The 17,544-nt window shown below is 37.6% G+C and overlaps 1 protein-coding gene across 1 annotated transcript in view; it reads left to right on the top strand.

Annotated features, from left to right (window-relative positions):
• ADAM7 (ADAM metallopeptidase domain 7) overlaps positions 1-17,288 on the top strand; it is a 64,043-nt gene extending 46,755 nt beyond the window's left edge. Inside the window, exons 13-22 of the mRNA XM_042982640.1 lie at positions 141-230; positions 1,245-1,440; positions 1,855-1,957; positions 2,954-3,143; positions 9,738-9,818; positions 11,051-11,129; positions 11,634-11,739; positions 12,112-12,211; positions 15,719-15,775; positions 17,212-17,288. Of these exons, the coding sequence (XP_042838574.1) occupies positions 141-230; positions 1,245-1,440; positions 1,855-1,957; positions 2,954-3,143; positions 9,738-9,818; positions 11,051-11,129; positions 11,634-11,739; positions 12,112-12,211; positions 15,719-15,775; positions 17,212-17,256 (1,047 nt within the window). The 3' untranslated portion in view covers positions 17,257-17,288. The remainder of the gene's footprint in view (positions 1-140; positions 231-1,244; positions 1,441-1,854; positions 1,958-2,953; positions 3,144-9,737; positions 9,819-11,050; positions 11,130-11,633; positions 11,740-12,111; positions 12,212-15,718; positions 15,776-17,211) is intronic.
• Positions 17,289-17,544: the final 256 nt, after the last annotated feature.

The raw sequence follows: 17,544 nt of genomic DNA, 5'->3' as shown, positions 1-17,544 counted from the left end.
ATACATGTCATAACCAAGGATAATGCATTTGCATTTCAAACCGAAAGACAAGTAACGATATGTTATATACACGCACAGCTTATTAAACGGGAGCCTAACTACCAACCCATTTCCGATCTTTAACTTTTGCTTGTTGCCAGGAGTGCAGCAATCCTTGCTGTGATGCAAACAAATGTGTGTTGAAGCCAGGATTTACTTGTGCCGAAGGAGAATGTTGTGAATCTTGTCAGGTAAGGACCTTTGCTAAGACTGGGTTCTCCGTTTTCAGTTTATTAAGGATACAGAGGACCACAGAATTGTCTGTCCATTACTAGTTACATTACTAATCCCAGATTAGGGTTATGCTTGCTTGGCCCCAATAAAGCTTCTTCTGAGATGTTCTGGCAGCTTCTTCTGAGATGTTCTGGCGTCTAAGTCCTGGCAGTGATCTATGGTCTGGGAAGTGAAGAAGCAGGTATCATATGGTCTGTTAGGAATAGAATTATATGCTCAACATTACTCTTGTTCTTGGCCAACCTTTACGAAATCATTACCAACCTGTTTAACCTCAGCTTGGGTGTCATTCTAACAACAGTGAAATAGAAGGGAAAAGGATTATACTTGGATTTAAAAGTGGGAAATAACTAGCACATGGAGATCTATTCCCAGAAAGGGCAATCAGAAGTCCAAATGACTCTGTCCAAAGGTTTAATGACATTTCTTTCACCCACTATGTTCGGAACTCACAAAGGAAAGGAAACATGTCTTCTTTATCTTCAAATCTTTCTAGAACTCATCGCAATTCAGTGCCTATTGAATGGCTGAATAAGAGAATATTTTCATGCACTTTCCTCCAGCAATGAGTCAGGGCACTTTTCTAGTTCATACGGAGAGATCTGATTTCTTGGGAGTGGAGATGCCTCATTATAGATACAGGCAGGAGGGGGTCCTGGTTGTGTGTGTGCTGGGGACGGAATGTACCAGAGCAAGATGAGCAGAGCACTTGCTCACCTCTCCATTTTATGTCCTTTCTGGTTCTGCCCAATGCTGTTCTAACCATCCTGTCACTCCTGAAATTACATAAGCACCAAGGCATTTACAAATGATAACAATTCTCAGTGGAATGGAGAAGAAAGTCACGATCCAACCTTCAAACTTTTTTTTTTTTTTACGATAAATTAAATGGGTCAACCCTCCCCTACTGACTTAACCTTAAGCTACCTGAATGTGCCCAAGATTTAGTCTTCTTTGTTTTTCTTCAATAGATGAAAAAATCAGGGTCCATGTGCAGGCCAGCAAAAGATGAATGTGATTTTCCTGAAGTGTGCACGGGCCACTCTTCTGCATGCCCTATGGACAAATTCCAAGTAAATGGCGTTCCTTGCAAGAATGCAAAAGGTTACTGCTTCATGGGGAAATGCCCCACCCGGGATGATCAGTGCTCTGAACTCTTTGATAACGGTGAGAGACGATTACCGCAAATGGCTGATAATGATAATAGCCATTATTTCTATTATTATCCTGTAAAAATGTATGGGCAAGATTGAAGATAACGCCGTTTGTGGCATTCTTCCCAGATATCACCTAGAATCTCTCTGGATATTACCTTTAATATTAGTTGATATTACCGTTAACGTTAATTAACTGCCTCGGTATGTGGGTTAAGGTATGTTTGTTACTTTTTTTTATATCCCCACTCTGCCGTAAAATATCTTCCTGATGCAATGGGATAGTTTTAAAGCGATTTATTTATCCCATTCTGCCTCACCGCCCCGTGATACTGACATTTCAATTAGATTAGAAAAATAAGGTATTTTGTGATGTATAACATTCGTTTTTATTGCGTTACTTTAATCATACTACTTTGGATCCTAGAGGTGAAAGACAGTTCTGATCTCTGCTATGAGATGAATAAAAAGGGAAATAGATTTGGATACTGCAAAAATAAGGAAAACGGATTAATTCCCTGCGAAGAGAAGTAAGTACCACGTAAAGAAAAGCAAGTGCTTTCTAAGAGTGTTTTTGTGAAATCAGAACCAGAATGGCTCTTGTTCTGGCAGCTGCTAACCTCTTTTGATTGAGATTAGGAAGAAAGGGAGTGAGGCAGCAAGGACACAACCCTGGCAGTGGAACCGGCATTTATGTACTGTAGTTATGAGCTGGAGGTCGTGGAATATAAGGAAGGAAGATGGGCAAGAGTTAAAATTCCTAGGAAAGAAAGGGAAGAAGAGAAGCTGCAAAAAATAGGAAAGAGCAAACAGGAGGAGGAGGAGGAAAGTAAAGTGGGAAGGGGTGGAAAGAAGCAGAAAGAAGGAAGCGAGTGAAGCCATATCGAGAAAGAAACGTAGAACTTGAAACTGGAAGGAAGGGGAGAAGTGAACGATCTGATTTTAAAAACCATGAGCTGTGTCATTCTTCCAGACTTGTTACGCTCAGAAAGGCTTTTTTTTTCTTTATGTGCCACAGAGGGATATGGACTGAAAACAAACGCTAAAAGACTTAGGTTGAGTTTCACTTTGCTCCTAAATATACTAGGTGAAACTGGGCGATCCCTTAACCTCCTCTTCCTTCCAATTGTTGCCCAATCTGTCAAATGGGTGTTATAATAATAGCAAAGTCATAGGTTTGCTGTGAGAATTAACTGGGTGCTCTGTGCCACAAAGAGATTCGAATGTCTTGATTAACATTATGCTAACTCAAATGACTAATAGGAAATATTCTTCTGGAAACGTGAGCTAGTGTTGATTTGTGACAATCACAGAGATCTAAAGAAATACGATCGTTCTGCATCACAGTTCCCAGAGTCAGGACTGTGACTGTCCAACCTTTCATCCCGCCTCTCTCGGTGCTTCGGCAGCCCACTGATAAGCCTGGGTCTAGAGAAAAGTTACCAAACTGCTTCACTGCTGGTCTCGTCTCTGTGAAATCCTTATTTCCTGGTCCCAAGTCTGAGAATATTCTCCCTTTCCTTCAGAGATGTCAAATGTGGGAAGATACACTGCAGCAGAGGGAAGCACTTGTCTCTACCTGGGGAAGAAAAGCTCAATCACCTTAAGAAGGTTTCAAAGAAGAATGTCACTACTGAGTGCAAAACTTTTAGTTCATACCACAATTCTAAAGATTTGGGCCTGGTAGCTTCTGGAACAAAATGTGGAGATAAAATGGTAAGATGAAAGCCTTTTGTTCTATTAAAACTTCTTGGTTCAGTCACTTGAAAACATTACTTTTTGTAATTGGTTCCTGAGGGCCTATATATGTGAAAGCAGAAACAAATGGGCAACGTTTTTATTTTTTATGGAGCAAAATAGTAATAACACGATACTAAATATTCATTTCGCCTAATCTCTGTTAGACAAAATGATGTGTAAATGTTATAAGTGTGCTTAATTAGTATCTTACAGTAGACATCTAGTGAAGTTATAGGCATAATTTTTCAAATTAGTTTGACTATGAAGTAGCTATAGGTTCTTCAATTATGTTATTCATTCAACCACATTTATTGCCATTATTACCACCATACTGTGGTGCCAGTGACCATGCTGTATACAAATGATGTAAAGATGACTGTACTTGAGAACTTCATAGATTGCATTAAATATTAAAATCAAACACAAGTGCATTCATAGTGTTGTGACCAATATACATTCAAGCCTAAAGGAAGAAGTGATTGACTTTACTCGTAAAACACAAAAGGCATCTTATGATGCCATTAAATGAGTGACGTTTCAGCTTTGAGGTAATGAATATTTTTCAATGCAGACAAAATGAGAAAAGACTTTAAAAAATTGTTTTAATGTTTATTTATTTTTGAGACAGAGAGAGAGAGAGAGAGAGAGAGAGAGAGAGAAAGCAGGGGAAGAACAGAAAGAGAGGGAGACACAGAATCCAAAGCAGGCTCCAGGCTCAGAACTCCAGAATCTGACACAGGGCTGGAACTCATGAACGTTGCGATCATGACCTGAGCCCAAGTCAGATGCTTAACCGACTGAGCCACCCAGGTGCCCCGAGAAGAGACTTTTTAGAAAGAAATACTAACATAATATGCAAAGATACAGTGTGTATGGCATAGTCAGATAACTGGGAAATTTTGGTGTGACAGGAGCTTTGGGTGAAATATCAGAAAATGAAATTGAGCAGCTAGAATAAGGCCAGATTAGAAAGGGTGTATTATTCCAAGATGAAAAGTTGAGAATGGACACTAAAAATAATAGCCAACTCATCAAGGTTTATAAACACAGGAATATATGGCAAATATAATACTTTCAAAAAAATCAGTTATTCTGAAATAGTATGGCTTCTTTCTGTAATACACCTCCTTTCCTCCCATACCACCACCCCCAAACATTACAGTGTCATTCATATCATGTGATAGAGAAATGAAGTGGAAAACAAAATTCATAATGTAAAAAAGGGAACTAGAATTTTAATAATTTAATGGAGCCTTATATTGCAAATCCATATTCTTAACTACTACAGTTTCCCATTATAACAACTAAATATCAAAATGGTGAGGAATGTGTATCTGTGAAATTTTAGGTATGTGTACCAACCACATGCTAGAAAGTTCAAGGACTCTCAATGGTAGAGTATATGAGGCACCACGTTAAAGAAAATATCAAATAGTTTCTTATTCACTCCAGACAAGAGAAGTCATCCAAAAATACCAACAAAATTGTTTTTTTTAATGTTTATTTATTTCTGAGACAGAGAGAGACAGCATGAGTGGGGGAGAGGCAGAGAGAGAGGGAGACACAGAATCAGAAGCAGGCTCCAGGCTCTGAGCTGTCAGCACAGAGCCCGACGCGGGGCTCGAACTCACAAACCGTGAGATCATGACCCGAGCCGAAGTCGGTCGCTCAACTGACTGAGCCACTCAGGCACCCCCAAAATTGTTTTGTTTTTTAAGAGATAAACAAAATTGACAAACCTTTAAACAGGCTGACCAAGAAACAAAGGGAAGAGGATTCAAATAATGAAATTATAAATGACAGAGGAGACCTCACAGCTGATATCACAGAAATAGAAAGTATCATAAAAAATACTATGGATAATTCTACAAGTTGAATATTTAAAAGAAATGGATAAATTCTGAAAAACATACAACGTACCAAAATTAAATGATGAAGAGAGAGAACATCTGAATAAACCAAGAGAGATCAAATCCATAATTAATAATCTCCTAACAAAGAAAAATCCTGGATCAGATGGTTTCACATGTGAATTCTATCAAATATTTAAAGAATTCATGTCATTCCTTCTCATCATCTCAAAAAATCAAACAGGAGGAGACACTTCCAAACTCATTTTATGTGGCCAGCATTATGCTCTATCAAAGCCAGAAGAGGAAACTATAAGAAAAGAAAATTATGGGCTAATATGGTTGATGAACATAGATGCAAAAATCCTAACAAAAATATTAGTAAACTGAATTCAGTAGCACATTAAAGGGATTATACACCATAATCAAGTAGGATTTATTCATGAGATGCAAGGATGAGTCTACTTACACAAAGTAATCAATGATACACCTCATTAAGACAGTGAAATACAAAAATCATATGACCATCTGAATAGATTCAGAAAAAGTATTTGGCAAAATTTAGAATCTTTTCATGATAAAAACTCTCAACAAATTCTGTATGGAAGGAATGCACCTCAATATTATAAAGGCCATATGTGGTAAACCCACAACTAATATCATACTCAATGGTGAAAAGTTGAAAGATTTTCCTTTAAGATCAGGAACAAGAAAAGTGTACCCACTCTCCCCACTTCTAGTGAGCATAGTACTGGAATTACCAGCCAAAGCAATTAGGCAAGAAAAAAACAACAGGCATTCAATTCAGAAAAGAAGAAGTTAAATTTTCTGTTTGCAGGTGATATGATCTTATATATAGAAAACCCCAGGGATACCTGGGTGGCTAGGTCGGTGAAGTGTCCAACTCTTGGCTTCAGCTCAGGTCACAATCTCAGCTTCATGAGTTCAAGCCCCGCATTGGGCTCTGTGCTGGCAGTCCAGAGACTGCTTGGGATCCTCTCTCTCTAAACTCTCTGCCCTTCCCCCACTTGCACTGTCTCTGTCTCTCTCAAAATAAATAAATAAACTTAAAAAAGAGAGAAAACCCTGAAGGCTCCATCAAGCAACTATTAGAACTTATAAGTGAATTCAGTAAAGTTGCATGATAAAGAACAACATAGAAAAATTAGTCGCATTTCTGTACACTAAAGAAAAAAAACCTATCTGTAAAAGAAATTAAAAAAAACAACAACCCCATTTATAATAGCATCAAAAACAATAAAAATGTTTAGGAGTGAATTTAACCAAGAGGTGAAAAGTCCATAGACTGAAAATTATTAAAGACGATCCAAAAATATGTAGGAACGACAAAAGATCTTGAATCACCAAAGCAATCTTGAGCAAAAAGGAACAAAGCTGGAGGCGTCACACTTCCTTATATCAAACAATATTACAAAGCTATACAGTAATAAAAACAGCATGGAACCGACATTTAAAACATGCACATATAGGCCAATGGAATTGAACAGAGATACCAGAAATAAATTTATGTGTATATGGTCAACTAATCATTGGCAAAGCACCAACAATACACAATGGGGAAAGGATAGTCTTTTGAATAAATGGTTCTGGGAATACTACACATGCAAACGAATGAAACCGGATTCTTAACTTACACCATGAACCAAAATGAACTCAAGATCCTTTAAGGTATGAAACAGTAAAGCACCTAGAAGAAAACATAGGAGAAAATCTCCTTGTCATTGGTCTTTGCGATGATTTTTGTTTTGTTTTGTATGTGACACAGACAAAAAAGCAAAAATAAATAAGGGGGGCTGTATCAAAGTAAAACATTTCTTCAGCAAAGGACACAATCAAGAAAAGGAAAAAGGCAACCAATGGAATGGAAGAAAAGATCTCCAAACCATATATCTGATAGAGTTAATATACAAAAGCTTTAACTAATTCATACAGCTGAAGAGCAAAAAACCTCAACAGTCCAATTAAAAAAAAAGGCAAAGGACCTAAATGGACACTTTTTCCAAAGAAGATATGCAAATGACCAACAAGGAAATGAAAAAGAGTTCAACATCATTAATCTTCAAGGAAAAGTGAATCAAAGCCACTAAGAGATGTCACCCCACACCTGTTTGGATGGCTATTCTCAAAAAGACAACAGGGCCGCCTGGGTGGCTCAGTCGGTTAAGCGGCCGACTTCGGCTCAGGTCATGATCTCGCGGTCCGTGAGTTCAAGCCCCGCGTCGGGCTCTGTGCTGACAGCTCAGAGCCTGGAGCCTGTTTCAGATTCTGTGTCTCCCTCTCTCTCTGCCCCTCCCCTGTTCATGCTCAGTCTCTCCCTGTCTCAAAAAAATAAATAAAATGTTTAAAAAAACATTTTAAAAAGACAACAAATAAAAAATGTTGGTGAGGCTGTGGAAAAAAGGAAACCCTTGTGCACTATTGGTGGGAATGTAGACTGGTACAGACATTATAGAAACAGTATAGCGGTTCCTCCAAAAATTAAAAATAGAACTACGCTATGATCCAGCACCCTCACTTTGGGCACATAACCGAAGAAACTGAAATCAGGATCTTGAAGAGATATCTGTACTCCTAATTTCATTGAACCATTATTTACAGTAGCCAAGATATGGAAACAATTTAAATGCCCTTTAACAGGAAAATGGATAGTGAAAATGTGATATGCATATAAAATATCACAATAATATATACTACATAATTATGGAATATATATAATGGAATATTATTTAGCTTTGAAAAAGAGGGAAATTCTGTCAGTTTCAGCCACCTGGATAAACTTGGAAGACTTTTCATGTATGCTAAGCAAGATAAAGCCTGACACAGAGACACAAATTCTGTATGATTTCACTTACGTGTGGAAGCTAAAGAAGTCAAAGTCACAAAAGCAGAGAGTAGAATGATGGTTTTCAGGTGGGGAAAATGGGGAGATGTTGGTCAAAGCATACGAATTTTCTGTTATCAGTAAATTCTGAAGGTTTAATGTAGAAGGTGGCTATAGTTAATGATACAGTAATGTATACTTAAAATTTTCTAAGGGGGTAAAATTTTAAGTGTTCTCAACACACACACAAAAGTAACTATTTGAGGGGATGGATGTGTTCATTGTTTTTGGTAATCATTTCACAATGTATACATTGTATATAAAATCATTACAATATGCACTTGAAATATATACAATTTTTATTTGCCAGTTATACCTCAATAGAGTTGGAAAAACATTTCCTGATACACGTTTTTTAAAAGAAATAGGCAAAAATCGGAGCGACTGGGTGGCTCAGTCAGTTAAGCATCTGACTCTTGATTTTGGCTCAGGTCATGATCTCATGGTTTGTGGGATTGAGCCCCGAATCTGCTCTGCACTGACGGTGTGGAGCTTACTTGGGATTCTGTCTCTCTCTCTCTCTCTCTGCCCGCCCCCCACGCCCCCACTCACATACTCTCTCTGTCTCTCAAAATAAATAAATAAGCATTAAAAACATAAAGATAAAACAAATAGGTAAATATAAAAATAACAGTTAAAAACTTAAAAATTGGGCAGGGCGCCTGGGTGGCTCAGTCAGCTGAGCGTCCGACTTCAGCTCAGGTCATGATCTCACAGTTCGTGAGTTCAAGCTCTGCCTCAGGCTCTGTGCTGATGGCTCAGAGCCTGGAGCCTGCTTCGGATTCTGGGTCTCCCTCTCTCTCTGCCCCTCCCCCACTTGTGCTCTGTCTCTCTCTGTCTCTCAAAAATAAAGGTAACAAAATTTTTCAAAAAGAAAAAATTTAAAAAATGGGCTAAGATAAGCCAGGCAATAATTATAAGCAACAAAAACAACAATAATTTCGTTATAACATGTACAAAAAAGTAACAAGCAAAATGGAAAACAAAGTTAATAAGCATAAATAAGAAGATTCATTGATATTAAAAATAACCAAATGCACAGTTGACAACGGTGGTATAGCAAGCATGGATCTTATTTTTTTTTATTTTTTTTATTTTTTTTTATTTTTGGGACAGAGAGAGACAGAGCATGAACGGGGGAGGGGCAGAGAGAGAGGGAGACACAGAATCGGAAACAGGCTCCAGGCTCTGAGCCATCAGCCCAGAGCCTGACGCGGGGCTCGAACTCACGGACCGCGAGATCGTGACCTGGTTGAAGTCGGACGCTTAACCGACTGCGCCACCCAGGCGCCCCAGCATGGATCTTATTGAACCAAAAGAAAACTTGCAGGATGCCTGGGTGGCTCAGTCGGTTCATCATCTGACTCTTGATTTTGGCTCAGGTCATGATCTTGCCGACGTGGAATCAAGCCCCAGGTCCAGGTGTGCGCTGAGCATGCGGTCTGCTTGGGATTCTTTCTCTCTCCCTCTCTCTCTGCCTCTCTCTCTCAAAATAAATAAAAAGAACAAATACACTTTAAAAAAACAGAAAAAGAACACTTGATAGAAATAATAACATAAATTGTTGCACTTACAACTGTAGAATCTTTGCTAGGTTAACATTTGAAGAATTAGTAAGGATTCAGGCATTTTAATGGTGAGTTTGTATATAACAGTGTTTGATTGTATGCTACATTAATTTCAAATATCTCATCAAACATTTATGGAGGATTTCTTCTACAGAAGATTCTACATGTGTTGTGTTTTTTTTATAATAGAAAAAAATCATGTAAATTCTAAGAGCAAGTCATTAATTCGTATTGGTAACTTTATTCCCAGGTGTGCAGCAATGGTGAATGTGTGAAACTCGAAAAGGTCTACAATTCAACCAATTGCTTGTCTCTGTGCAGTGAAAATGCTGTAAGATTTGGCTCCTTTTTAAATTAATGTCTTGCCAGTCATTTGTTTACATACAACTTCATTCCTGAGCGTGTGTGTGTGTGTGTGTGTGTGTGTGTGTGTGTACGAGTGTTGATTTTTAAATAAAATACACATTTGGGATCCATGTTTTCATGTATCATCCATAAAATTGATCTAAAGATCCAAACCAGGTATGACTTATAGATATTGCCAATATTACAAGTATATAGTTTTATCATTGGACTGGTAATCTAGAAACCTAGGAACTTATGTACATATGAAGTTGAAACCTAAAGGATCTATCATAATGTCACTTATAGTAAAATTATAACAATGTCAACATTAATCGAAAGCTTTTGACCAAATAACAAAAATTGTATATATGTATATGTATATATGTATATGTATATGTATGTATATGTATATGTATATACATATATGTATATGTAAATGTATATATACACACATATATATATAAATATATATAATTACTAAACACTACCTGATACTACCAGTACCTAGCAGTTTGCATTTGTGGGTAACATTTTTCCTTAGTGCAATTAATCAGTAACACTTATATATAAGTTGTATATGTATCAGGTACCCTTCCAAGTACTTTACATATATTACATTTTAAACACTTCATAACAGCCTCAAAAGCGAGTACTATTCTTATGCCCAATATTACAGGTGGAGAATAAGTCACATGATGTTGTGTTGAAGGAAAAGCTGAAATATAAGTACAGAAAGAGTGCATATCCTTAATCATTACACAATGGTCTTTGATGAAGAAAACATTGCACCACTCTTTTTTCTCATATTAATGTTATCTCGTTATTACTAAGGCTAGTTAGAGCCAACTGTGTGGCTATGATATGTCTAACTCTAACAGGGCTGTTCTTTTAATAACATTCATGTCTTCTAGAAAGATAAGTAAAGCCATCTAATTCATCTGGTTTTGAATTTTTTAGAATCATTCTCTTGTCCAAAGGCCACCTTCAAAAGTTGCTGCTTCTTGTAATTTCATTTATTTATTTGTTTCCAATGTTGATTTTGATATGCAGTTTAGTTAATTAATCAGTAAAAGTGTGTGTGCGTGTGCGTGTGTGTGTGTGTGCGTGTGTGTGTGTGCGTGTGTGTGTGTGTGTGTGATGTAGAACCAGCACCAAGCTAAGCGAGGTACAAAACACACATATAACCTGATAAAATTATATGATTAACTATTCTTCCAGGTGGATGGCCCTGAACTTCAGTGCCAGTGTGAGGAAGAACAGGAACATGTGGACTGGGGAGAAAACTTAAATGCTACCAGTGAGCATTCTAGAATATAATATCAAAAGCCTAGACAATGAGAAAGCTTGTTTTCCTTATTTCCCAAGTCTAATACGTATATGTGTTTCCGTGTGGATTTGTATGGTCTTTTTACTATTTTGCATATTGAAACACCTAAATTTGAGTATACTACAATTGCTGTTTCAATTAATGTATCTTCTTCTACTTATATTTGGATAGGATCTTCTAAGAAACTGTAACACAACAAGGCCTTTTTATAGTCAATTAACAACTAACAGTCAACACATTTCCTGCCGATTGTTGTTCTTAAACATAACGGACTCTCAGGTTGAGTGTCAGTTGTTAATACGCATGATAATTTGTATAATGTTTTGGTCTTTTACTTTATATTTTTAAAAAATGGAGGAAGGGGACATTAAAGTCCTTTAAGTAAGGGAGAAGCTGGATTGTAATAGCTCAGTTAATACTCCCTTGTCCTAAGGTTGATGTCCTGGCTAAAGCTTATGTTTTTTAATGTTGCAGATATATCCATCCTGGTTGTTGTGCTTGTCCTGGTGATTATTGGTGTAGGGGTTGTCGCATTATTAATTCGTTACCAAAAATGTATTAAGCTGAAGCAAATTCAGAGGTATGTATTTTCTATCTAGTGAAATGGGACCACTACTAACGATATATAAGCTCTGTCACTGTAGACGATATTCCCTGGGGGAAAAGTCTAAGCCTCTTACTGAAGACGAAGTAAGAGTAACAGTAAATCAAGCTTTTACATATTTATGTTCTCATCTCCAAACCCTTATCCCGATGGTTCCCAAAGTTTTGCTACACATTGGAATCATAGAGATTTTTTACAAGAATACAAGAATTTTTTAGTTTCTCCCTCCAATTAAATTGTTATAGGGTGCAACCTGAGTATCAATCGTTTAGAAATCTCCTAGATGATTAAATATTAACCACAGGCATACCCCGTAGCTTATGTCAATATTCAACTTCCTCTTGACAGCCCACCGAGAGAGACACTGGGAGTGGAGAATAAAGGATACTTTGGTGATGAGCAGCAGACAAGGACTGAGCCCATCTTTCCCGACATTCATCCCTTCCACGTAAGCCAATGTCACTTGCAACAGCTGACTGATTTAAAAAGTAGTTGCATGTGTATTCGAAGTAGAACTAGCCCTAAGCTAAGTGATATGGGAGGTGCTAAAGAACAGTTTAACGTGATTCCACACCAATGAAGCCTTTGGTCTACATGTGGGGAAGGAAAAAATGGCAGGACATAAGCAAAGGAAGACACTATTTCACAGCAGAATCTAAGAGTTAAATAAAATACTGATTTGTGCACTATTAGAAAAATTTACAAACGTAAACTATATTTTGGGGCATAAAACAAGTCAGTAAATTTAAAAGAATGGGAGTCATACACAATGTTACCAAAACAAAACTTTATTAAAAATCAGTAACAGGGGCGCCTGGGTGGCTCAGTCGGTTAGGCGGCCGACTTCGGCTCAGGTCATGATCTCGCGGTCCGTGAGTTAGACCCCCGCGTTGGGCTCTGTGTTGACAGCTCAGAGCCTGGAGCCTGTTTCAGATTCCGTGTCTCCCTCTCTCTGACCCTCCCCTGTTCATGCTCTGTCTCTCCCTGTCTCAAAAATAAATAAAACGTCAAAAAAAATTTAAAAAAAAATCAGTAACAGAAAACTATTGGAAAAAATCTCCAAATGAAAATTAGATAATAAATTCTAAAGAACACCTGGGTCAAATAAAAAATCAATAGGGAAAATGGAAAACGCTTTAAACTAAAGGAAAATGAAACAATACCTACCAAAATTTGTGGGAAGTAGTGAAACCAGTAAAGGAGAGTTTATAGCACTAAATACTTATGCTAGAAAAGAAGAAAGGTATCAGATCAATGACATCAGCTTTCATTTTAGGAAACTAAAAAAAGAAAAGCAAATAAAACCCCATGCAAATAGAGGACAGGAAAATAATAAATATTGGTCACCAGTGAAACTAAAAACAAAACAAAACAAAATCCTGTAGGAAGACAATAAAAGCAAAAGCTGTTTTCCAGAAATTAATAAATCTTACAAACTTCCAGTCACACGAAGAGAAAACAGTACGAGAGTCAAAATGACTATCCGGAATCATAAAGGTGACATCCCAGGAGAGTAATGTCCCTTATTAAATTGGCAATATTTTGAACATGGAGATTAATTTGAAAAATTATTATTTTAACATATATATATTTGACAGTGTAATTCAATAGTAAACTTTTTGAAAGTTTCAAATCACCAAAGCTTACTCATGAAGAAATAGATTACCGAAATATCTCCGTGTTTAAGAGAAAAATTGAATTTGTAGTAAAAAACTTTCTACAAATAATAATAATAATAATGGGTGAATTCTACCAAACATATAATGATGAAATATTACCAATTCTACATAAACTCTTCCAAAAAATGGGAAAGAATGGATACTTCCCAACTCTTTTAACAAGGACAGTATTTTTCTGTTATCCTTCTAGAGAAAAGCATTACAACACAGAAAACTGTTTGCCAATATTTCTAATAAATATAAGTGCATAAGTACTAAATTTTAGCAAATTGAATTTCACAATGCATAAAAAGGATATGGTATTGTGACCAAATGAGGGTTATCCTAGGAACGTAAGGAAAATTTAACATCAACAGACCAATCAAGCTAATCCACGGTATCATTTGGCAAAAAGTAGAATTATATGACCATCTCAATAGATGTGGGAAAAGCATTTGGAAAAGATGTAATCTATGTTCCCGATAAAACTCAGTAAATTAGGAACATAAGGGAACTTTCTGAACCTGGTGAAAGTATCTACCAAAAAACCTATAGCTGATATATTTATGGTTAAAAAAACTGAATACCTTTTCTATAACAACAGGAACAAAGCAATGATGTCCACTCCCACCACTTCTATTGAACATTTTACTTGAGACTATAGCCATTACAATAAGGAAAAAAAAAATTAGAGAGAAAAAGAGTAAACCCTTTTGATTTGCTGAAGACACTATCACCTATAAAAAATCCTATACTAGGGGTGTCTGGGTGGCTCAGTTGGTTAAGCACCTGACTCTTGATTTCAGCTTAGGTCATGATCTCACAGTTTGTGAGATAGAGCCCCATATTGTGCTCTGTGCTGGCAGCATGGAGCCTGCTTGGGATTCTCTCTCTCCATCTGTCTCTGCCCCTCCCCCACTAGTGCACTCACTCGCTCTCTCTCTCTCTCTCTCTCTCAAAACAAATAAATAAATAAATCCTATAGTAAAAAAAGTGAATTTAGTAAGATTTTTTTCAATATACGAAATTTATTGTCAAATTGGTTTCCATACAACACCCAGTGCTCATCCCAAAAGGTGCCCTCCTCAATACCCAGCACCCAACCTCCCCTCCCTCCCACCCCCCATCAACCCTCAGTTTGTTCTCAGTTTTTAACAATCTCTTATGCTTTGGCTCTCTCCCACTCTAACCTCTTTAAGATTTTAAGATATGAATCTGTGCACAAGAACCTATTGTGTTTTCATATACAAACAAGAATATAGCTGGTTATGGAATTTCAAACATTCAGAAATTGACTTTACATTCGGATGCTAAAAGATCTGCCTTGGTCAATTCTTACTATAATACATAAAGAAACTCCCACTCTTCTCCATGTAAGTTTGTTTTGTGAGTTCTTAGACTTCTTCAGTATAAGAGAATAACTTAGGGAAGAATATTTCCCCATGTGTTTTGATATTTGTACATTTACTAGGTGTTTTCTAGAGATAGCTAGAAAATTTATTGTGCAGGCTTAGAAAACGGTCATACTTGCCAGAACACTTAATTGCAAGGATAATAGTATCTCTTTTTCCTAGCAAAGAACTGCAGAGTCCTTGGAGAGACTTCCAACCAGTTTTTCAAGTCCGCACTACATCACACGGGTATGGTCCCTTACCCCCTTTCTGTTGGGTTGTGCTAGTCTGTGGCCATTTCAGTAATAATTTCGGTGTCACTTAACTATTTGCTGGTTCCTTGAAAAAGTCAAATAATATAACAAAGCTCTGAAAGCACCAAGATTTTCAACTATTTTTCAAATGAACAATTCTCATTATGCTGTCTATATTAGTAGCTAAAAGGGTGTGATTAAGATAGCTTTCAGTCTATGGTTCCCCAGAATCCTCCTCTCCCACAAAAGGATCTCGGAGCGTGCCACCCAGCTGGGATGGGGCTGAATGATCATTTCTCCCCATACCCCACTCAACCAGTACCGTCCATTTTGACAAATTGTTTTTACTGGGGTTTCAACAGGGATGTTTTCGCAATGGAAACTCCAGCGCTTGAAAAATGTTTGGAAATCTCTTACCAAATACACGGTTGGAGAGATCCGCCACAAAGATTACAAGGAAAAAAAAATGGCTTCGGATAAGGCTTCACTAATCAGGACTATCTCCCCATCGTCTCCCATAACAATGTACAAACTTTCTTAGATTGTTCATGGATCAAGAAGAGACCGTCTGCATGTGATGTGCTTGTGTGTATGTGTGTCTACGTGTGACATCTGGTACAGTTCCTGACACAGCACAATTTGTGTATTCCAGAAATCTGCAAATAAAGACCCAAGAGGAATCGCAGATCCCAGTCAAAGTGCCAAAGAGGTAGGTTCCTGTGACAGATGGTACCCCCACCCACTATTGATGGAGAGGGGACACCCTCTGTCCTTATCAGAAGAATAAGATGGTTGGAATTGTTTTCTCCCGTGTGCTAAAATTTCTAAGAGACAATTTAACAGAGTATGTTTCAGTCTGAGAGTTTCAAACCTGACTATGGGAGCAAGCTAGGATTTAACAGTGTCAGAGTCTTGGGCATTTTAGACATAACAGAAACAAAACTTCTTTCTTAGACTTTTCTTGCCCAGAGTATGCACACTTACGGTTTCTCATGAAGAATTTTTTTTCAAATGTTTATTTATTTTTGAGAGAGACGGAGTGTGAACATGGGAGGGGCAGAGAGAGAGAGAGAGAGAGAGAGAGAGAGAGAAGACACAGAATCCGAAGCAGGCTCCAGGCTCTGAGCCGTCAGCACAGAACCCGACGTGGGGCTCGAACTCACAAACCGTGAGATCGTGACCCGAGCCAAAGTGGGGATGCTCAACCGACTGAGTCACCCAAACACCCCTCTCATGAAGAATTTTAAGGACCAAATAGCACTGGTAATTACGGAGAAAGTATCATTCCTAATGGAACAGTTATTTCATGTTTGCTTTATCAAAGTTTCACCTACTAAATCAATAACTGACTCTATCTGAGGGATGATTTCACTTTTTAAGTGCAATGGCTATATTAGAAAATTTATCAAAAAGTTGTGATTTTTGTCAAAAGGAGACAAAATGAGCACTGTGGCTACATTTCAGAGTTTCTGTTTTCATTCCTTCATTCATCCATTCATCGATTTCTATTGAGTTTCTACAATGTCCTGGGTTAATCAGAAGTTTCCCCCACAAAACATTCTTTTTTCATCTTTTTTTTTTTTCATTTCAGAGAGACGTAGAGAGGGGAGCGGGGAAGGAGGGAGAGAACCTTAAACTGGCTCCACACTCAGTGCAGAGCCCTACATGGGGCTCAATCCCAATCGTGGGATCATGACCTGAGCCAAATCCAGAGTCAGCACTCAACTGACTGAGCCACTCAGGTGCCGCCCCCATAAAAAACATTCTTCACAAGAAATCTTGCCCAACACACTTTCTATGTTGGAATGGGGAAGGAAGGACTTTTCTAATGGTCCTTCCACTCCTTAATGATGGACATGTCTCATACTGATGAATGGAGAGAGATGGCCTTAATGCAAGAAAACTGTTTGGCGTCCTGTAATGGAAAACAAAATGATTTTCTCTCTTTTGTGATAGGCTTGTTCATTTCATAATGACTGCTTAATTAGCCATGGCTAAGGAGATCTGGAAAAAATGTGAACAAGCGTAGTACAACAGAATCCCGGAAAGTTGCTGTAATTAGCAGATAACAATGAGTAACTGAAATACAATGTGCCGTAGACTTTAGAGAAAATAACTTCTTTTTACCCGTCTGTTTCTATTTAGAGCTTGAAACTGGATATCCAAAATGGCTGTGCAAGGCTAGGCTGAGGATTCTGGATGAAAGATCTTCATAACCCTCCCTCGATACTTGCTACACAAATTCCTGGTAGTTTTTCAAAAGTTCTTATCAAGACAGAAAATGTTGATGAGAAGCAACTTCTTTCTGTAATCTTTACCTGTAGAATTTACAGCCTGTAGTGTAGACATATGCTACAAAAAGATTCTTGGCGTTTTTCCAATGACTAATACAATATAATACAATAACAAAACTAATACAATACTAATACAATAGACTAATACAAAATAGTCTCCTTGCTCTAGTATTTTCCTAAAGAA

Source organism: Panthera tigris, chromosome B1 (genome assembly GCF_018350195.1).
Source record: "Panthera tigris isolate Pti1 chromosome B1, P.tigris_Pti1_mat1.1, whole genome shotgun sequence".
Lineage (NCBI taxonomy): Eukaryota > Metazoa > Chordata > Mammalia > Carnivora > Felidae > Panthera > Panthera tigris.
The sequence above is the reverse complement of the archived record's forward strand: the minus strand, read 5'-3'. Positions and strand labels throughout refer to the sequence as shown.